Source organism: Anneissia japonica, unplaced genomic scaffold, assembly GCF_011630105.1.
Source record: "Anneissia japonica isolate Jap-2015-1 unplaced genomic scaffold, ASM1163010v1 scaffold4536_len1192065_cov207, whole genome shotgun sequence".
NCBI classification, from domain to species: domain Eukaryota; kingdom Metazoa; phylum Echinodermata; class Crinoidea; order Comatulida; family Comatulidae; genus Anneissia; species Anneissia japonica.
In genome coordinates, this window is record NW_022703183.1 from 792,054 (window position 1) to 816,008 (window position 23,955).

General features: G+C 33.5%; 1 protein-coding gene across 1 annotated transcript in view; it reads left to right on the plus strand.

Annotated features, from left to right (window-relative positions):
• LOC117104335 (WD repeat-containing protein 27-like) overlaps window positions 1–23,955 on the plus strand; it is a 58,268-nt gene that overhangs the window by 31,264 nt on the left and 3,049 nt on the right. Inside the window, exons 20-21 of the mRNA XM_033245152.1 lie at window positions 11,354–11,475; window positions 15,903–16,000. Of these exons, the coding sequence (XP_033101043.1) occupies window positions 11,354–11,475; window positions 15,903–16,000 (220 nt within the window). The remainder of the gene's footprint in view (window positions 1–11,353; window positions 11,476–15,902; window positions 16,001–23,955) is intronic.

A 23,955-nucleotide genomic window follows, 5' to 3' on the forward strand; every position in this document is an offset into this window, starting at 1 on the left:
ATAGTTTTTAATTTTTTTTTTTTTTTTTTCAGTTTGAGTAATAACTTTTTTTTTGGAATTTTGCCACTTACAACATCCAACAAATATGTTAAAAACAATTAAAAATAACAAATTTAATAAATATAGAGTGTAGTAGACTGATACAAGGCTCTGTCTTTTTGTATAATAATTAGACTTGCTTTTTCAGAGTCCATAGATTTTTGCTCTTGGTAGAGTGTTCAATGTCATCACGACAGCTGCATTCTATGAACTGATTTAACGTTACCGGTACTTGTCATGTGACTACTCCATATAGTCACATGACATGACTGCAGGATAATTGAATTTCTTTATATTTTTCATCATGTGTATATAGTACATGATTATCTTGGTGGCTTTAATAATGAAAAAATGAAATGAAAAGAAAAGAAAAAAAAACAGTAAACATATTCTACCTTATAAATTTATGTTAATAATTTTACTGTTTCATCGTAACACTGAAGCTTCCGCTAAATAAAAGTACTTTTAACCTTGTATCTTGCAAATACCACTTTTCATAACAGCGTGCTTATAGTGCTTATACTCTGTCATACTCTGTCAGTAACATGTAATATATACATGTAATATAGTTCATCGGTGGTACTTCTTGCTTTGACTTATTAGCCAAGGTGCCCTTTTAGTTTGTTTTTCTCCTTACACAAACAGAATTCCGATTGTAGAAATTAGCGTAGTAATGTTGTGTTCTCATGTGGTCTCAGAATGTAAAGTACAGTAAAAGATCATAGTGCATCAGTGGAGTTTATTATAAAGTGAAATTTTCATGGAGTAAAATTTATCATTATATGTAATCATGGCTTTAAAATAGATATAATGATGATTGTGTGGTCATCCTTAATTATAATATTAAAATGTGGCACTGGCACTTAATTTAAATTTTGTTATACTAACCAGATATTTGGACTTTGCACCTCTATGATACTATGTATCTTTATTGAAGGCTGCAAGTTAACCTAATGTCAAATGCCAGACTAACTGACAAATTGGAACAAATTCTATTCTCGGCTGCCTGCCTTGCAAAATTGTGATCTTGCATCTAATTGTAAAAACGATGTGAAGAGAAAAGTTCTATACACATCCTTATAAATGGAATTAGTAATAATAATAATGGTAGACTTATATAGCACATATTGTTAAGCCCTCTATGCACTTCACATTATCAGTACCCCGGTCATTGGATTAAACGCCTATGGAACATAAACGCAAGCTCCCTGGGGGAGTATTCTACAACGTTGCAGCAGTTAGATCAGCACATTTTGGCATTTAACCCTACCAGGTACCTATTTCAACTTCTGGATTCTGGATGGAGAGAAACAAAACAGATAGAACTACTTCCTATAAGCAATGTTGCATCAGGTTTTAGTTTTTAGATCATAAATTCCATCTTCCCCATACTTGCTAATGAAAATGAAACTGCATGCGAGACTTTGGATGTGAGGCTAAGCTGTTTGTGTATGAGACTCAGCTGTCTGCGTGTAAGGCTGAACTTTTTGCATGTGACAGACTGTTTTGGTGTGACACTATGAGCTGTGTAGATGGGACATTGGGCTGTTTGGATGTGAAGCTGAACTGTTTGGATGTAAGACTGAGCTGATTGCATGTGAGGCTGAGCTGTTTGTTTGTGAGACTCAGCTGTCTGCATGCAAGACTAAACTTTTTGCATGTGAGACAGACTGTTTTGGTGTGAGACTGAGCTGTTTAGATGTGAGATTGGGCTGTTTGGATGTGAAGCTGAACTGTTTGGATGTGAGACTGAGCTGATTGCATGTGAAGCTGAGCTGTTTGTTTGTGAGACTCAGCTGTCTGCATGCCAGACTAAACTTTTTGCATGTGAGACAGACTGTTTTGGTGTGAGACTGAGCTGTTTAGATGTGAGATTGGGCTGTTTGGATGTGAAGCTGAACTGTTTGGATGTAAGACTTAGCTGATTGCATGCGAGAATGAACTGTTTGCATGTGAGACTCACATTTTGGATAGATGATTTATACAATTATTTTTAAATAAAAAAAGAATGTGAAAGTTTAAAACCCGTACAGATGATGCTGCTGACATTACCGGTAATGTGGATATGATCAGATATTAATCAGTATGCTTCAACTGATAAATTGGAAGCCTATGATTGACTGTGCATGTTAACAGACGTAAAGTCAGTAGGACATGACTGTGAGTTGATAACGTTCTAAGAATATATCATTATGGTACTCAAGAAATTACGTGGGCTGTCTTTACTTTAGCACCTGTCAGAAAGTTTTCAATATAAAACACCACTAATGCGAAATTAATAGGTCCATAATTAGGTTTTTTACCCTTTAGAATGATGAATATATATAATCTATGTATGAAATCAATTGATTAATTTGATTTTTATTGACCATACAACTTGTATACTAATGTTCCATTACCACATTAATAATCATTCCTTTCCATCATCGGCTGCACGATTGTGGAATAATCTGCTGCCCTCTATTTGGTGTTTTTTTTCAGAGACAGTACAAAACAAGCCCATAAACTTGTCTATATAATTGAGTAACAAGAGTCAGTTTGGGTCAGGTCCAGTCACATTTTTATTATAAATGTGTATGAGGCATGACATGGTAAAATGCCGAAGTTGTGCATGGCCACTTGAATAACTAAGGCTATGTTCACACACACAGCGTAAGGCTGGCTTAAGCCTGGCGTAGCGTACGCCTTTGTGTGTGAACTAGGCAGTGGCGTTGTTAAAGCCACTCACTACGCCACGTCCTTGGCATTATTAACGCTACCTGCAGACCCCAGATTAGCTAACCCCACTGAGCTAACGCCAGTGATGCTTGAATGATTTGACCTCATTTCAAGAGATTGACCAATCACGATTGCAATATATTAACTACTTTGGTCTCTTTTCTGTGCTCTCTATAAATGAAATGGTAAAGGGGTTCCTTTTCTATTGCATTTTACTTAGTTATAATGTATATGATTTATTGATTGTGTTTTGTAAGATATTTTAACCATTTAGACTGTCTATTAAAACATGCAACATCAACAATGCTAGCTGAAAAATCAAAAGTAAAATTGTTCATTTAAAATACAATAATCATATAAGTTCACTTCGAACAATTCACAGATTTAAAAGTTTTCATGATGCAGTGTTAATTTTATTACTGTTAACACGTACCGTACATTATTTAAAACTGAAAACTATTGCACTCCACATAGGCCTATATTACTGGTAGTTTAACGAACGCCGTTTGTGTGAACACTTTGGAATTTTAATCCGTGGATTAGCTTACGCCTGGCGTAAGCCACGCCAGTCTTACGCCGTGTGTGTGAACATAGCCTAAGGCTTGAAATGTCCAGTTTTAATGAATGACCCCACATTTAAAAGATTGCATACTTAGGTGTCTGAAAATAACAATAACTTGTATTTCAATGTTTGTTACAACTTGGCAAATTTGCCACAACATGCCTCATATATTTATGTATTTTTAGATGTATTTATGTATCTTTGGACATATTTATTTATATTTTACATAATTTATTTATACTTATATAGTTTTTATTATTAAGAAAGAAGGTACTTAAATAATAAGGGTAGCCTTTGGCACAGTGGTTGTGATACAAGTTCTCGACAATGAAGTTATGGGTTCAAAACTTTTGCTCTGTAGTTTGTGCTTCTGTCATTGTGCAATTGCCTTTATACACTACAGGGGGTCACCTATATAAATGGGTACCTGGTAGGCTTGGTAGCAGTGGCCCTTTCTGGGGGAAAATTCCCCCAGAAAATTTTCTTGTTTCCCCACCCCTCAGGTTTACCCCCAGGAAAGAAACACAATTCGTCGGGGTGAAAAAAAATTATATTTACTTTGCTCTAGTCGGGGACCTTGCCTTGCCCCAGAATCGTACCTTTCCCCTCACTTCCTCTCTCCCCCCAAGATCTCAGATGCTGGCACCGCCACTGCATGGTATCTAGGGTACAAATTCAGGGTTGAAGCAGTATGACAGGGCATCAAAACGTTTCCAGTGGAGACCAACAGGCGTGAACCTAATTAATTATACGCCTACGTAACAAGTAAGAATTAGATATTTTCACTTTAATATTCGAATAGAGAGTGGTATATATTCCAATCTAAATTGAAATTAGCAAAGCAAATTAAAGAAGTGTAATTGATCAGTAATTGCAGTGTATTTATTTTTCTTCACTCCCACCTATGTCTTAAATTTCAGCACTATATATTTACAGTACTTAAAAAAGTCCAGAAAGTGAAATTCTTATGCTCTGATGGTTAATATCATAGATGTCAATGACTGAAAGATACGAAGTGTAAATATAGTATACTAAAGGTCAAGGGAAGAGATTGTTGGAAAAAATATTAATTATAAGTAGTTTCGGTGAGAACTTAGAGGGTTAGCTTATCAGAACTTGTAGCGTAGCATTATACATTTGTTAGTGACCTCCTTTTGAAGTTGTCTATAGTTAAATTTGGAGGGTTTAGCAACTATTTGAATGATGGTTATTTTTATGTTCACCATCTTCAGGCCCATAGCCAGGGTGTGGACAACAAATTCCCTCAGAGAAACCAAGCTGCCCCCCCTTTCCCTCCACCTCACCTTGGGTCAAATATCAAAATGTTAAGCTCCTGTCCAGATTAATAAATTATCTTTAACTATGAAACTTCCGTTTTTTTATGTAACAATGATTTACAAAGAGCAACATCATAAAACTTACCTCCCAAACTGTAATGAAGCACACATAAGATTGACTATGAAAATCATGCCTGAACACAGCCTCTGAAATCTTCCTTTAGGCTTCGTGCATTGGACCTAATTCTTGCTGCTTTTCTGTACATATGTATTCAGGTCCATTTGTCCATATTCTGTGTATAATGGTGATGCTCTGGTGCAGTTTCACCCTTTTAACAACCTTCAATAAATGTCGTTATTAATTAAGGATGTTTTGCAGTACACCATATTGCGCAAAACTAACATTCTGAACGTGTTTATTTGCTTTTTATAATATCAGATTGAAACACGTCAATCAAATCGTTCTAAATGTCATTTGCTACATCCGAAGATGCATGCAATCAAACATCACTTTCATTACTTCATGGTTAGTTACTTATTAATTTGTAGCATTTCCGTTAATCATGTCACTTGACGCATCTTACGACCTGAATTCTTGAATTCAATTCAAGCGGAATCGTAAATGAAATTAATTTATAAATCTATTTTGAATGATAAATGTGAAACTTGTGATTTTAAGGGCCTTGATGAATAATATGCCTTCCCTTGGAATTCTTAAATGATTCAGAAGTTAATGATTCAGAATAATTAATCATTACTTCCATGGTAGAATTCTTTTTGATCAATAAATGACATATGATAATACTATAATAATAATAATAATAATACTTTATTTTTAAACAGACACTTCATTCACACTAGGGTGTTTTTCACCCATCAAGGCTGCGTAAGGCCATATTATATGTATATGTTAACAGAACACTGTTGTAAATTGTAATGGATGTAGACTTGGATATAGACTTGTTACACATACTTTTCCAAAATATTCCTAATAAACAAACGTCTTCACACAAGCAAATTAAAAAAAATTGTTTAGTCAAATAGGCCTATAGTTAGCTGTGGGCCTGTTATTCCCCTCCGCAGCTACTGTTATCTTCAGCAAACAACATGAATATAATTTATCCAAACAAAAGATAAGCTTTGAAGCTAAGAATGTATTATTAAAAACTAGTTAAGGTTATAAAGAATATGCTTTGCAGGGGAAAGGTAGCCGACAGATAGAGGAGATAGGTTACACTCATGTGAGCATGCAAACAGAACCAAGCAAAACATTTTGGGAGTATATCAAACCTCTGCGATGTATGTTTTATTTAAATTAATGTTACATGGGATATGTCCTAATATTAAACTACGTTCACATCTAGCCTGGATCCGGTACGGAGCCTGGACAAAAAATTGTGAGTTTTTTTAACGCTACGTTCACATCGCGCACGGAACACAGTAATTCAGGTTAAGTATGCGTGCGTTTGATTGGTTCGAACCAACCAACCAAGCTTGTTGCTGATTAGTCCTAGAAAAAAAGAACGTATGATTTTAGGATACAAATGGCTCTCAGATGTATCGGTCTGGATCCGGAGTCCGGATTAGAAATCGTACATATTTGATGTGAACGGTCCTATTATTTACCACTGAACCCATTTTTCAAGATTTATTCTCCGGACTCCGGACCCCGGACCAGAATCCGGGCTTGATGTGAATGTAGCTTTACACTGATCAATGTAGAAGTGAACATTTGCTAAATTTTTCCAAGCATGTCTCTTGTATAAACTTTTCTGTCTTGTATCAGTCATTAATTTATTTGTTTATTCATAATATTTATTAATTACTATATCATTCCTGAAGTTTTTATTCCCACAAGTAAGTGTTGGCAAAAATATACTCTTTCTTTATAGCAAAACAAGACAGGCAGACCCCTTTATTAAAATTATAGGCCCACACAAAATCATCTGTTGCTTTGTTTGAAAAATAAGAAACATTGATTCCACACTATTGCAATAAATTACAATAGATTAGTTATTTACCTTGTTTTGACCAATGTCTTGAACAATTGAGCAATTATGGGAAAATGTAAAATACATGATGTGTTATTAATCTATTTAATCCATTGTTCATAATTGGGTAATGATTATTTTTATTTTATTTTGAATAAGATATTACAGTGAGGGTTAAAGCCTGTATAATATAAAAGTATAAATATATTTGCTAAATTTCTTTGATTTAATTATTAATAGATCAATTATTCTCTTAGTCACTATCAGTCTTAAAATACCCACAATCCAATGTAAAAGATGTCTGCTTTAATTTACAAACAACACTTTAAGCTTGTTACCTCCTCTGCTATCTTGCTGTTGTGTAGTATCACCTCCTCCATTGTTTCCCCCGGGATATTTCCCCTGAGCCTAATGGTTTTATCTCAACGTAGTAATGGGTCCTTTACTTGAAGGGGGACATCCTACCAGGTGCCTACTTGAATTTGACAGGTTGTCATCAGTCGTTGAGCTCTCTGAGAACACTTTCGTTTGTGAGTGATTTGGTTATTTGATGATAGGCGTTGCTTTTCCCAAGGGCTTGAATACTTAGTACAATATTATCAGTTGTCACCTACTGGCGATTAGTAATAAGGTACTTTACTGAGTTGGCTTTTAGTACTCGCGTTATTGCCGCATTCAAATTTACAGCGCTGAAGTTTTAATGAAGTTTCAGTAACGATATCATGTTATTATTTCCTATATTGGAACTCACTGCAGTTATATTAAGTTTGTATTAACGCATTGCATTTCAATTTACTACTCTTTTTAATTTGGCTACAAAAGTTAGATAAGTGAATCTTCACAGGCAAAGATGTTTTAAATTTGTATGTAGATAATATTAACCTCCCAAAAAGTATTTTAATGCTTATGAAATACAAATACAAATATGAATTTACAGTGCTTAGTATTTATTAAGTTTGATAATGCAATATAAATACAGCATAGAAGGTATAAAGACGTTTGAACAATATTGCATTATCATTTACCTACAAATCCAGGTATAGTAAATGATATTACAATATAGTGTATTATGATATTTTAATATCAAGTACTATATATATGTGAATTTACAGTGATGAATTTGTAAGTTTTAGTAATGAATTTGTATTATTATTTACCGTATTTAGATTAACAGGCACAAATATTGTAATATTAGTAATAATAATAATAGTAATAATAATAATAATGCGTTTTTATATAGCTCTATACACAACTAAGTCTCTGAGCACTTTTCCACACTATTATCTGTCATTGGAACGATGCCTAGGGAGGAAATTCCATAGTTTGCTGCATGAAATATATAAGCACATGTTGCACTCTAACCTCCTCAGGTACCCACTTGTACTGCTAGGTGGAGTGAAGTAATGCAGATAAAGTTCCTTACTCAAGGATACAAGCGAAATGCACAGCGAAGGATTAACTTGTTAAGTTGTTGTATTTATTATCTATTAATAATTAATTATAAACTTTTGTTACACCATGTGGCACAATTATAATCTACTAAATCAAGATTTTTAGCGCTGAATTAATAATTTTGCATAGATTTTCTGTAGCAAAACAAATAACTTTATTACTTGTATTTGAATTTACAATGCTAAGTTGTAATGAAGCTATAGTATAAAAATAATTTTTATGAGTGCAATGGGAAGAATATTTTCATGAGTTCCATTCAACGAATGAAAATATCCTTTCCATTACACGAATAAAAAAACATTCATTATTTATTGTTTTATAAAATTGATTACTTAAAGTAGATTCTTGTCATTTGATATTTCATGAAAAAAAATCTAATTTTTTTCTGAATGGAGATTCTTGTCATTTGATATTTTTGTCATCTGCGCCTTTGATAATGTTTTTTGAATTGGCGCGTTATAAAATTCTGCATATTATTATTATATTATGAAAAAAATCTACTTTTTTTCTAAATGGAACTGTCCATCACCTTTTTAATTCAAAAGATTGTATTATGTTGAAGTCATATCGTATCCTAGGCCCTGTGCAGTGCGGCAAAACGGATGGAACGAAAATGCAGGGATGGAAATAAATATGCATGGTGAAACTGAATTTTCATGATGAGTGACGAAATGTGGTAAATAACGAATATCATGTGATACTAAATCCACCAATCAAATGGCAAGGATATATTTAGGTGTGTTATAACACACACGCATTACCAACAATTTAGTATCATTGCAAAAAAAAGAAATAGAAACGGCCAACTTGGATAATTATTTAATGGAATTTAGGATCTAGTGGTGTGCAAGGTTTTATGGTCTAACCCAATGCCCGACAGCACCTCAAAACACCCAATTCATGATTTCCCCCATAGACATATTAAAGTGTCTTGCCAATACTGAAATAATTCCCAATTTGGAGTCGTAAAAATGTTATTGCCAATGCTACAAAATGCAAGTAGTGTTTAAAGTCAATCAAACATATCTACATTTGTTAGTGATTGTACATATGAAAGTTTCAATGTCAGATTGGAGATTTGGCCTTCCTCACACCAATTGCTAAAATCCTAAATTCTTGAAATGGAAAGTGAGACTTGGAATCAATGATAAAGATACTGTATATTAATATCCTAAATATCATAAATTCTGCCAAAAACCATTTGACTTTGAAGTAAACAAGTTGTCTAAAGGCTAATTGATATTATTTCCTAATAGCAAATTTTCTTATATATGTCAATGCTAGTAGATAAAAGAATCAAATTACTGGACCTAATGTCCTGCCTGTCCTATATACCGTAAATTTAATTTGAAACTCGCTACAAAATTCATGATCTGTATAATTATTCAGGCGTCACTAGCCACTACCTAACATGCAAGATGTCAACCATGGTGAAATAATCCCTGTGAAAAATTGCTTCCGCAGACCTACTGCTGGCAAATGCTGTCCCATTTAATTCATCTCTCCCTTCATGCTAGAGGGCAGCACACAGACTAATGTAATTAGGCCAAAGTCCCTGACGGAAAAGCCAATGTCCCCAGCGACAGTGAAAGTGGGTGGGGTCTCTGGCCACCTAGAAACTCTCAGAGGGGTTCAAAGAGGAAATGTTTCCGGAAGCTCAAACAATTTAGGGATTTGTATAAAGAGCTTATTTAATTGGTTTTAGAGTGAAGAAATTTATAGAATATAAGAAGTGGTCAGATAACATAAGAAACTGAAGACTATTTTGTTTAGGATCTGTACTATTATAAAATAAGTAAATTATAAGAATTTTTTAATGGAACAAATGATTTAAGGCAGAGTCAATGTGTTTTGATTTCATTTTCTTTTTTTTAAATTGATTTTTGAAATTCTCTAGACATTCAGATTCAGGTATATGTATATTTTTCTATGTTCTTTTGGTATTTTTATTTTATTTTCTAGGGAAAGATCCAAGATGGGATGCAAACCTTTTATTCTTGTTCAAATCATTTATTTGTTTGATTATCAAAATGATGATATCAAATAAATTTAATCACATCATAAATCCAAACTAAAACACATTTTGATAACATAAGTGCCATTTCTAGGCATCTAGAAGACATTTATATTCAGTTATATATATTTCTATGTCCTTTTGGTATTTTAATTTCCTGGCCAAGAGAGAGTGCAAAAATATATATTGTTTATTTATTTGTTAATTTTGAAAATGTTATTGTCAAATAAATTTTATCCCACCATTAAGTCAAAATTGATTTAAAAAGAAATATTATTACCATTTCTGGGTATCTAGAGGAGCCATATTAATTAAATATGGTAACCCTATATCCATGGTGGACCTAAAAGTAGGCTTACCGTATGTCTCAACTCAACTATTGTTGGGCCTAAGGTAGATGAGGACTTTCACAGCATTGGCCAAATCCTGTATCTGCCCCAGTATTTGAAGGAACCCAGCTGGAAATTAGTCATGTTGACTTCCGTGGGTTATATCCAAGTCTTATTAATAAATAAATTTAATTCAATTCAATACTAATTAAAGCTTGTAGCTGATATTTTACATAGCAAATATTATACTTAATTTCTTAGCAGAGTCTATGTTCCTTCCTTTAATCATAATCATTTTTGGCATAATGAACCCAGTAGGTCCCATTCAAAGAATCTTAATCATCAAGAGACTTACCGATGGTTGCCAGTTTTATCTCCTTTAATTATATTCAATTTTGTCTGTTTGTGAGTTGGAGACAAATTTAAAGTACAGTAAATGAGCAACAGATTCTTGTAAGAAGACCTTGTGTCATACATTCTTTTGATATGTTTCATCTGGTTACCAAAGTTCAAATATAATTTTGTATAGATTGAATGAAATTAGAATAAAGACATAATTTAAATGGTGGACCTAGTAAGGGGAACACCATGCCCTGTCTGCACCTCTTAGTATTTGTGTTCATATACCGTAAAACGTTTGCTGCCATTTGTATATCTTTTGTTACATACTAAATAAATAAATGAATAATAAACTTTAGAAATGCAGGCAATATTATTACCAAGACTTCCACCTTTATGTATTTATATACAATATATGCTTGCGGTACGCCACGTAGATAGTTCTGATAAGAACTATTGTTGTTGGTTGAGAATTATCTACATGGTGTACCGCAAGCATTAATATATGTTATTACTACAACATGCAAACCTTTAAACAATACGTACAAATTATTATAACTTTTTAGTAGCATGTATAGATGATTAAAAATGGAACACATTGTGAAATTGAGTGTCCTTAACTGCTTGCTTAGATATAATTCTTTGTGCAGGGTCGGACAAGTCTTTAGAAGTGTTTGATATGAATGTCGGCAAGAGTGTACGTGTGACGAACAACGCACATGAGCGCACAGTGCATGTTGTCAAGCAGAATCAAGTAAGTTATCAAATTATTGAATTAATGAATTTTAAGAATACTGGTAGTTTGATAATGGGTGGTCTCCCGGCAAAATGAGTTACTTCATAATATTGAGGTCATATTAGAAAAAATCACCAAAATATGTCAATTTCATTATTTTTATTAAATTGTAATCTCGAAGGTTTTAGTAGTTGTATTTCATGAAACAATTTTGTAATTTAAGAGTATACGTCATGCAAATTTTTTTGTAAATTTTCTTATCCTTTACTTAATTATTAGTTATACTTTGCTAATTGGTCAGAAATATTTTCGTTGCATGACTGTGAATCAACCATAGTAAAATCAAAATCATGTAGCTAATATTGCAACGTTCGAGTTTCAACAGAGCTGTATTCAAAACTTTAAAAATTAAGTCGAGGGCGCCATTGAAATGTTGCTTAGCGTATTATGATTGGCTGAATCTACGGCAGTCATCTTGTATGGTACAAACACACAGCTTTGCACAGTGTGTGGAGTTGGATTCGAAGCCTGCCGTACGATGCTGTTAGTGCTGTGCTTGGCTTTAGTTTATAAACCTACTTGACTTGCTGAACACATGGCTAGTGTCTTCTATCTATTGACAGACTGTAACAGTGTAAAATTGTTCCTGGTCACTGCATTTAAGTAATGGTTTGACTTCCCATATGATAATCTGATTACCTCTACATGATTTTTTTCAAGTTAGAAAAAAAAAACCAAGACATTTGTGTTGAACTTATGAATGTAGTTTGGAGTAACATGATGATGGTCTTACTATTCAAATTAAATTTTGACAAATTCATCTCCCTAGACACATTAATCACATAATTGCTTATGTATTAGTACTGGATATACAAAGTACATCAGGATCCTATCAATTCTTTTTATAATCACATGTTCGTCATCAACCAATCAGCTTACAAGCATTTGTAACCAACCCTTCACTTCTGTTTTCATTGAATGTCAATTTTTGTAGTATGGTTTAATTTTGAGAGATAGATGATTGCGTCAGGAATCCGATTGCGTCAGGAATCTCAATAGGAATGACGTTTTAGACAAACTGATGTGGTATCGTAATGAATACTTGTCATCTTCAAATACTTTACTAAAATACCATTGCCAATACTACATTGGGATAAAATTTAACACTATCTACTAATGAACACTTTGTGGTACTGTCAAGTGGTTCTGACACCAGACTGAATACCAGGAGGTCATGGATTCAATTCCTACCTGAATCACATATCATTTTTTTTTTACAAGTATTTTGGGACGTACTGACACTTTTTTGAAGCATTCTTTTTTTAACTATATTTTTTCTATTAATAGGAGATTTATTTATTTTTATATCTTATTAAACAGCACAGAGAGCCTGTATTGTATTTTTTTGTTAAACTTGTGGTAGCCTAGAGGACTGCACCATATATCAATGTGGGGAGAACTAACATTTTGTAATTGAAGGCAATGTTTTTTAGTGTCAGAGTTCAATTTCCTTATTTGTTCATTGAGAACATTACAACGTTCATAGCTTGAATTTTTTCAACATTTCCTCAATAATTCTTTCTCAACTTTCCTTATCTCATAAATAATTTAATGAGTATTTTTTACTTATTTCATTAAATGCTTTAATCAGTTGTTAGAAACCTTCCTCTCAATTTTTTGCAATTCCAGTAGAGCAGACGGTCTTTCAGATTAGATTTTATTAAAATGATTGGTTTCTGTGTGGGCAGCAAACTCAAACCAATCACCTGGAAATGGTTATGTCGTGTTAGAATATTGAAGGTCTCATGCCAAACTTTGTAATAAACAAATAAAAAATAAGTAATGGTAATGGTAAGATACTGTAGGATATTTGTGGAGCGCCTTCCACAATAAAATCGTCTCAAGACGCTGACAGTATACGGACCCGAAGTCAGATTGAAAAAATTAAAATTGGCAAAAAACAAACCGCGAACACGAAAGAGAAGGGAAATGTGCACTCCCGATGAAGTGAACTGAATAGATCTGAGAGAAAGTTGACACAAGTTTTTGTTGGAAGAAGACTACCACTATCAGAGACTTTAGACATATTGCTATATTTTGATACTGTAGGGATATATTTTTTAAGATGTTTAATTAATTTGTATTTTAAAATTTTATTTGTACCAAATGAATTGTATATTTCTAATTTGTTTATGTTTATCAATTCAGAAGTTGTTTGCATTTTTGTGTTTGTTTGAATGGATTTGGTGTATGTATTTCGTTTTCTAGAATTTTTGTACTGCAATAATTTTAGACTTGTTCTGCTTTTTATACTTTTTATACTTTTTACCGTATACCTGAATAGATACATAAATATAAAAAAAGAAATATTGAACTAGTTCAGGACTTTTACAGTGCCAATTTTAGAATAAAGTAGAATAAACTTAAAATATTTAAATTTCTTACTTGAAATAGTTTGCTTTCAATTAAAAATATAAACAAAACAAATATAAAATAAATATTGTGTCTTCTTTGCACCTTGTAATCCCTCAATTTAAGGAGTTCTCTATTAAAAAAAGAAAAAAAAGTGCGGAAGAACGGCACACTGACTCTTCCCTAACGGCACCTGGTCTCGCACCCACTTCACTTGCTTGCTTCACTTTCATTGGTCTTTTTTATTGGCGCATAGAGACTGCTGTATTATGCGCCTTATAAATCCATTGATTGATTGAAAAACTGAAGTGAATTTAGTCGCAATCGCACTGGACATTTTTCTGTAAAACTAACCAAGATGCTGGTTTTGTTTTACCATGGTTAGTCCGTGCAAACAGCCCAAGTAACTCATCTCAGGAAAACATACTAAGGTGAGCGGTTAGTTTAACTGAATTGATTGTGCCCAGTAAAACAGCTGATCAGGTTAGTTTTACATAGCCGAGAATTAAGTCCAATGCAAATGGATGATGTCACAGATTAGCATCCTCAATAATTTTACCATTCCTTGCAGTAAAACTGAATAAAAAAATCTAGTGCGGACAGCGGTAAGATATACCTATTGGAAAGTTACGGTATGGGTAAGATCTCTCGTGTTTTTATGTCCAGTGTGATTGCAGCTTTAGTGAAAAATAGAAATGTAAAATTGTATTCAAAATTTCGTCTCATTGAAAGTTGACAGGATATTTCATTATTTCAAATGAGCACAATAATGTTTTAGGGCATTCCTTATATTTACCACAGACAGACAGTTTATCATTATCTGTCTGGTAATTTGTCTAGGAACATACAGTTTTAATACATCATCAATGTCATCAAAATTTCATCATCTCTATTTCTCATTCAATACCAAGATAAATTATGCTGTTAAATGTTCATTTACATGTAGGTTAAAGCCACTCTGTATGTATTAGCTTCACTTAATATTCTTTCCTGATAAGAACACATATGTCACAATTAATATCAAAAAGCATTTCATATTTTGTTTGTGTGGTTTTTAAAAGACCTTTTTTATAAATTATAAGAGCAGTTTATAACCAGATTTTTCACTTTATGCCAATTTGTCTCAACCAACATTGTCATTATGAACCTAGAATGCAAAGGGTAATGGCTTGGTAAAAGTTTGTTGAAAATTACTGATGTTCATATTCTAAACATATTTCAGTTGATTAAGGCTGTCTCCCTGTATCAGTGGCATATGTAAGAGGGGTGTGTGAGGGTGCAAGGCCCCCCCCCCCATAGAAAGCCTGCTCCCAATGATAATTTCCAGAGAGCAAATTTACTCTCAAGTAGCCTCATATCATAGGATTGATGTTTTGCCCTACCTGATATGTTAACTTACCAAATACTCAGTATGTTCCCAAATACATGCGAAAAAAATGTCCAAGTGATTTGGGTGGGAATTGAACTCATGAATTCGAGAAACTAGATGGGTGCCATAACCACTAGACTACTGAGCTTGCACTTAGTAACTAGTGTAAAGGTTATTTTGATTTGAGTTTACGTTCAGGGAGTTACTTAGCCTCTTATCAACTTATTTCTACCACCTTCCCCCTCCCTCCTTAATCAACACTTACCCCCTTTACCTTCGCACTCCTACTAACCATCAGCCTCACCATTTCAATAATCCAAAGTCAAATAATTACAATTCTAATACCAATAAAATATTACTAGCAGTACACAAGCCCAAGAGAAACCAGATATATATTAAGCTAAAAAAAATAAACAAATCTCCAATGGTTTTTGGTGAATTTGTTTACAATGAGAAGCAAATTTCTTCAGTCTATTTGAAAGTACATAACAGCATTAATCTGAAGTACTCACCTGAGAACTACATGATATGCCCTCATCATCATTTGAACTGACAAGAGATATTTTAAATATATAATATATGTACCTGAATCTATATAAGTGAAAACATGCAAATCTACTATTTCCCTTTTTAACAATTATTTTTAATGTTTTTATATTTGAAGGGGTCAGCGTATGTCACTCATCCTTCATCAGCTTACGATTTGTTTGCGACTGCAGCCATCACGGATGGCATTAAAATCTGGGACTTGCGCACGAACAGGTAATTTTTATTCAAAAGGGTTCAATACCACTTCCAGGAGGGGGCCGGGGAGCCATTAAAAGGGCAAATTAATGATACTTAGTATAACAAAGTGATAGCACAGTGATTGACAGCTCTTGACAGGTCTAATTATCGACACTATCACTCAGACTTCTGGAGTTCAATATATGGTGGAAGTTTTTGGTTTGTTTTAATAATATGGTTGCAAAAACATTTCCCATGAATATGTTCTGCATTAAAAGAGTTATTGCACTTACATTTCTAATAAAAAAAAAAATGATACGTGAATTTTCTGTAACTGGAAAAAAAATGTTCATATTTTTTGTGTATTCAAATAAACTTTAATATAATTCAGTATCTGAATTTCTTGCTCTATATATTTCAGTATGAATTGAAAATTAGCATGTAAATATATTTTCTCGCTGATTATCAACCGTAAAAATGTTAGCGTTTCCATAATGTTTGCATAGAACTGTAGTCGATTAGTATTCACTTTCATTATTGTAGTAAAAGATAGTAGAAAGCACAGTTTCTATAAACTTAAATTACATGTAAATGTCATTTAATCTAGACCAAGTACGTCTTCACATTGAGAGAACCGTTCTGAATAAAGAAATTTATAAAAACATAAATATTTTAATGAATTTTTGTTTTGTTGATCAAAAAAGCAACATTAATTACTGCTCGCGCTGTGTTGTGAATGCTTTTTTCCTTTTATCAAGTCGTCTTGCAATGATGTATCCAATCTGCTCACCTCAGATGAAAAACATAGGTCCTACTGCGAGTGCAGTATTAAAAATTATTTTTCTTCAGAGAAAAATTGTACATGCAGCAATCTGCTAACCCTAGATAATCCTTTAATGTATAATGTTAGTAGTACCTATATTATTGTGTCTATTTTTATCACCTGAGCTGAAGAGGAAAGTAATGTGTGTTAATGTACAAGGAAATTAAAAACGACTCAAGTTTTATTATCAGTGACATTTGCGGACGACCTTTTTTCACACTTGCTAAATGTTTGCAGATAATCAAAAAAAATTTTTAAAAAACTAACTTGTTGATTGAAATTTATGATATACATCCGTATATTACTAACAGAGTAACGGTAAAGGCAGGAGAATAAGCCATAATTTACAGCGTCATTGTGCTGAATTGTTTATGGGCGTGGTCTGTGACTATCTACCAGCCGTAAATAGGCGCTTTATGGTAGATACATGTTCACATCATTCCACGACAGAGGCTAAAATGAACCATAACATCAGGAGTAACGCCCTACTCTTCCGAAAGATGCAATGGGTTCTTTAAAGTGCACACAAGCTAGATGTATACACCGGACCTCCATTTTAAGTCCTTATAAGAGAAGACCTGGCTTTACCAACCGAACTATTGGCAAGAGCGACTGGAACCAGCACTGATGTTAAGGCTGTAGCTAGTGGCACCCCTGCCTTACTGCTTGGCCACTCGACTCGTCCAAAATAATAAATTATAAGTTTGAAAATTTTCCTTATGTAAAAAGATTATGTTAATAACTTCCAATAAGAATTGAAAGTTAGATTTCACTGGTTACAAGCAATTCAACCAATTTGAAACTGTATGACAAAAAATTAACCTAATATTATAAGAGTACACGACATACACTTTTCTATAACCCCTTTCCACTCCCTGAAAAAGTACACAATATAATCATGATTTTTGTCATTTTGAGGTCATCAATTTATTGTTTTCATGAAAGTGTACATGCTGTATGTTTACAATTTTATCTCCTTCCCCTCTAAAGAGTTTAGAAATGATGAAAGTTATGGGCCATGGCCCCATAATAAGCCAATAAACATCTTTAAAAATGATGTAAAAAATATGTTTAAGTAAAACTAATGATAATAACATTGCAGCTTGAGGAGTGGCACTACTTTTTTTATCATTATTTTTTATTAATTTATTTTTTATTATTTATTTTATTAAATGATAATAACAATGACCGTTATAAAGCGCCTTTTCCCGTATAGGTTACAAATGCTGCATGAAAGGTCAGAAAAACTTAATCTGAATAAAAATTCCTAATTGTAGCAAGCTTTCATGCATTTGCTAATGCTATTTTAAGCCAGTTGATTTATTTCTGAACTTAATTGTTGAACCACGAGTTGCTCCGATTTCTCCCAACCGCATTGCAACCACATATGCACGCAAGTCTCGTGAAGGGAAATTACCTCCTGCGCTGCTGACTCGGACTATATTTAGCTACTTCCTCTTTTATGCCACATTCACGAAGATCTTGCTCTTAGGACATCTTCCTGTTCATATATTCAGTGCATTCATTATTGCGTTATTCACTAATTGATTGGACGTAGGGAATGGACAGCGTAAGCATTGGGTTATAATTGATTTCTGCTTATTTCAAACATTTGATGTCACAAATTCATTCTAAATGCAGGCGATAAATTTCAGAAACAATTATTGTTGATGTAGGCCAAACCGCTTTGCTTTTTACGGTTTAATTTTGTTTTTCCATTCCTGTGAAACAGTAACTTAAAAATTATGTGAACCTACATTATACTGTAATTAAAAAAATGTGTTTTTAGTGCCTTTCACAATAAAAAAAATGTATCAGAGCACATTCAGGTGCTATGGTAATGTTGATACACTTAAAAAGTGCGAAATACTGTGAAGTGGGGAAGACATAAAAATGGCGCATCAGGCCGAACAGAAATTTGTATTCCAAAACTGAGAGCCGGCCGTACACAAGCTCAGGTGCTTATGGTAAACATTTGATATTTCCACCATGCTTTTAATCGTATACTCTACTTGTATACTGCTTTATGCTCATGTCTTCAGGGGTCCCAAGTCTCCCGGAACTCCCAGGAGTCTCCCGGAAATCGGTATGGTTTCCTGCACGGCCGCTAACAAAGTAAAAATCTCCCGGAAATTCACTTATCTCCTGCAAATTCAGTAAAAAACAAATCTTTTTGTTTTATTTAGGCCTAAACTTTGGTTGCCGATTATTTTTTGCAGTCTGACAGTGCCATTTCTGGGCTTCAAAAGTGCCTATTCTAACAAATCATAGTGGGCCTGAGGTGGGCGTGGCCCTTCGTTTGGTACCTACACTTTTTCTTCATAGAATATATAGCTCCCCTAATGTAAACAAATCTCCCGGAAATTAGTTCTTCCAACTTGGGACCCCTGTGTCTTTATATGAATTTTACAGACGATTGGTGTTGGCCATAACAACAAGGGATTTACTAGCTAAAGGTAGTAGGCGGGTTCGCAATTATAGGGTTTTTAACCCACACATTGGCGACAAATTCTCCTTTGAATTGAGTCGGCCGACAACTGTCGGCTGTAGTGAGTGCCCGGCTTAATATTGGCTAGACGAATGCCACAACATCTTACCGAGTACCTATTTATACTTCTGAGTGCAGAAAGAAACAAATGAACCAATAAACTCAGGATTCAAAGGCAGGCATCTTACCCACATGACCACAGACTTATACCTGCATTTCTTGAAACAAATTCATACCCTTTCTGCCAATAGATTGGCACTAGCTCTTTGGTTTAGACTGAGTTTTTCCATGATTGAACCCAGACCCTGGGGATTGAAAAATACGCATCTTAGCCACTAGTACAATTAGCTATTTGCTTTAGGTAGTATTTTAGTCACGAGACATACTTTTCATATTTAACCCTGACGAGTTTAACTCAAAAAGTGTTTCCTTATTGATGAATCAATCTTTCTGTTAACTGTCCACCCGATGATTGCATGTTGAATATAATTAATTCATATGATATCAATTAATAATATATTTATCAACTTGTGCCTTCTCAGTGTCACGTTTAATTGTTATGAATACCATGCAAGATTCAAACCATAAAGTTAATAAGTCATCTAATAGCCATGTATATGAATCAGTAACCACAATGGAGATGAAATTTAGTAACATGCTTTCAATCAATTTAGTAAAAATTCAATTAATGTATACCATCAATTAACTAAGTTAAAAGCCTCATGTTTAAACTTTGACAAAGTTTAACCTAGGGCATAATGATTATATAATATTGCACATGCATTTTTACAGCTTTGCTTGGCAGTCGAAAGAAAAGATTAGCAAAACCAAAAAAAAACCTAAATATTATGTAAACCTAAATCAACTCAATCTAATTGTGAAAATAATCATCTTTGATATACTACCACAAAAATATAATAATAAATTGAAAATGCAAAATAGAAAAAAAATTTACACCTATTACTATATGCCTAGGTCTATAGTGATAAAAATATGATTCGCCAACATGTTAGGGGTACGTCTCAGACATACCCAGTGTCCTGCGTGAAGTTCACACAAAAAAATGTTTTGTCACGGTCCTGCCCGCTGTTGTAAAATATAGTTAAAAGTCAGGCATTTCTTTGTGACTGCATAAGCTCATGCATACGACAAGAGTTGAATATACTCTGTATTCTACAAAATGTGACCAGCTCTGCCAAAACCCTTCGTTTGTCACAATTTCTAATTTTCCACAAGCACCCAAAACATTCTAGAATCAGAATTTTTAACATTTTCATGTTTTTTCATTTTATAAAAGAAGATATATTAAAGTACATTTCTGCAAAATATCAATCGCTAAATCTAACTGAAGAGTATATTAAAATTATTTTTGAAATACGAATCTTATAATAATAAACTTTTCATTTTGGAATCTTTGGAAGCTGTTTTGTCAAACCTTCAATTAATTAAATATTCATAACTTTGCTAATACTTAACCGATTTCCATCAGATAAGCACTGTTTTAAAAAAAGACTTCATGCAGAATCTAAAAGCACCAAAAATTCAATTTTGAATTTTTCCTACAAACGGCTGGTTTTGCCAGAGCCGTTCACAAATGAATGTACTAAATTGCCTGCAGTGCTTTTTATAGCCATTTTTGTAGTGGTATCATCAATAAAACAAATTTTCACCTGCCCCAACTTGTAGGGAGTGACTAATCTAGATAAATCCATACTAATCACCCATTACCTATATTTTACCTCATCACCTTTTGGCCCCAATCAAAATTTACCCCAAAATTTAAAGCATACTGTAAGTATTTGTTAATTAAATCATAATAAAACCAATATGTAGGATATGCACTTGGAATTCACTGGTCAATCACTCTGAAAATAGTACAGTTAAGGGTTTGGAAAATTTACCCCAAATCTCTTTGAGTCAGAGCGGTCATTTCCTTAGCTGCGAATATTTTGTTATAATTACTCTATATTTAGTTCATAATTTGCATATGTATCGACCTGATGTGTCAGTTTTATTTCAGATAATATCTTTCATTAGATTGACCTCAAATCTGTCAGTTTCATGTTAGGTCGTATGAGGTTTTATAACATTCATTTTAAGTTTCACCTATTGCTTGGTGTAGTGAAATTTTTAAATTTAAATTTAAAAAAATTACATTTTATTAAACATATTTAACCTTATATTCAACCTAAGAATCATGAATTTTTTAGATTGTCATATTCTATATATTTGCTATATATACGTCAGTGGAGGTGGGAAAGGTAGCATTATCCCCTGTTTGTTGATAGGTAGGTAACTTCTTCAGGTTCCCATATTGTTTCTGTTATTTTAAAAAGTATTGCATTGTTTTGAAAAAGCCAGCTCGGACAGCGTCGTACATTGCGGCTCGACGTGATGATATCTTACACAATCTTTAGATGGTTGTGAGAATTTAATATTCTGTGATGCGACTGTCTATGATGCAGACGTATTGTTAACTCGCACACACCCAACGTAACATCAAATCGAGTCTGCGTCGTACCATCCTGTTTGAGTTGGACTTAATTGTTGCAATGTGGTATTCACTTTCAAAGTAATTTTAAAGAAATATATCAATGCCAACATTAGGCCAATGACTACCAGAACCAGTACTCAGTATAAGAAAATTAATAAAGAAATATTAAAAACTCAATGAATCAATTACTCATTAAATTGATAAGGCACCGACCATCCCAATATTCAATACTCATGGCGCCGAAACACAAATCAAAAATAAGTAATACCATATTATATAAATTATAGTCCGGCCGGAGATTGTTTGTGTCTTGGGAATAAGAACTGCACATGTTACACACACAAATTTGATGATTAATTGTTGATTACGAAGCCTTGCCACCGTGAAACAGGAATTTCATACTACTTGGAGTATTATAGTGAAGAAAGACAATTACAGTTTGTGACTTTATTTTCAGTTTGATTCTCCTGATAAAGTAAAGATAGGCAAAGATCTGTCAAGTTTTCTAAGTCACTAAACAAAAAAGAAACCAATAGTTATACAAATACACAGTTTTTTTTATGCAACAGCAAGTTTATTTTAAAAAGTTCTTCAGATGAGGGTGAAAAATTGCATCTAGGTGGAGGGAAAAATATAGATAAAATTGTAGTGATAAATAAAATGTTGCAAGTGTGCAAAGTAAAAATTAATATTTAATGGTAAATGAATGTTAAGCGCATCTAATCGCCAGCATTCTGCACTGTATAAGTCTAACACTAGGGAGCCTTCGATCGCACAACAACGGTAGGGCGTAGAACGTAATGATGTCACTAAGTCGCATGTGCATCAAGAACGTTGAGTTTTCACAGTCGCATGGATTCTAGGACCCAATTTAGCCAAATCTACGTTTTGCAGAGGATGTCATGAATGAGTGAATCCATTCACACAAACAAATTGAAAGTGCCCATTTGCCCTTGCTCGATATGGAGGTGAGAAGCTGCCCTTAATCTCACAGTCAAGAAGGGCACCTTCCCAATCACATTTTTTTTCATTGAAACCACACATTAAAGTGGTAGTTGCTTTAACGGGGCTAGAGCACTTGTAAATATACATACAATTGCAGCGGTCTCTGCTTCCTAGAATTTCTCTGGGTATAAAGACATGGTACCGGTACCTACTACTCAAGTTACCAAGAGCAAATAAAAAAATTCATAGAATTAAAGATTGTTGCAGAAGCATAAATAATAATAATATGACTAATATTTTGTTATTATCTAATCACAAACTGTATCAATACGGTATATAATATGATAAAATAATTCTTGGCATGGTTGTTCTGGCAACCAAGATCTGTGGGTTTGTGAACATGTGACCTTATTCCCTTGTCTTGAACATCCATCGCGATTGTGATTGTATGACTTTAAGTTAGGATGAAAATGTCGTTTAAATTGAACAGTATTTTTTGACATCTGTTCAATATTTCTAAACAACAGTATAACAACCAGGCTACAGGAAACCGACTGAATCAAGACAGCTGAAACAGAAGTTAACGTCAGGTTATTTGGATAATCAACTTAATAGATTGATATTTTTTCTTTGCACTCGTCCAGCGGTGCCTCTTAGAGAAGGGGCTTCATAATGGCCAAGAATTTATTCTTTAACAGAGAACCAACTGTAAGAAAGTTGCACCTATGTATCTGCTGTTTGAAACGATTTGTTTGGACTACGTTGAGGTTACCTTGTTATGTAATTTAGTTAGATTTAGGTAGTGCGTTTTACTGACATTTCAAAGAATGTGCTCATGGCATGGATTAGCTTGTACAGTAACGTTACGTTCTTCTTTCCTGAGGGTCACTTTGTGCTTAGCTACTCTTGTATGTACTCAACAGGGGCTGTATGAACCAGTTTCACCAGAGTAACCGCCTTGTCAAGAAAGATGTACTGAGTTCTTTATAGGGCACATGTGCCAGTTGTGTCCATTGTTTTTCGCATTCTGCTCGAACTAGCGTTGATGTTTTGAAGTGTTATATACTTTATTTATTATATAAGTTTCATATTATTATAGATGAAATTAATTATTTTCTAATTGTTAATTACAATCTTCATAGAAATACCAAAGTGTTGTACAAATATTTAATCGAACATTTTATTTCAGAACTTGATTTCTGTATATAAATACCTAATGTCATCCCATGACACATGACAAT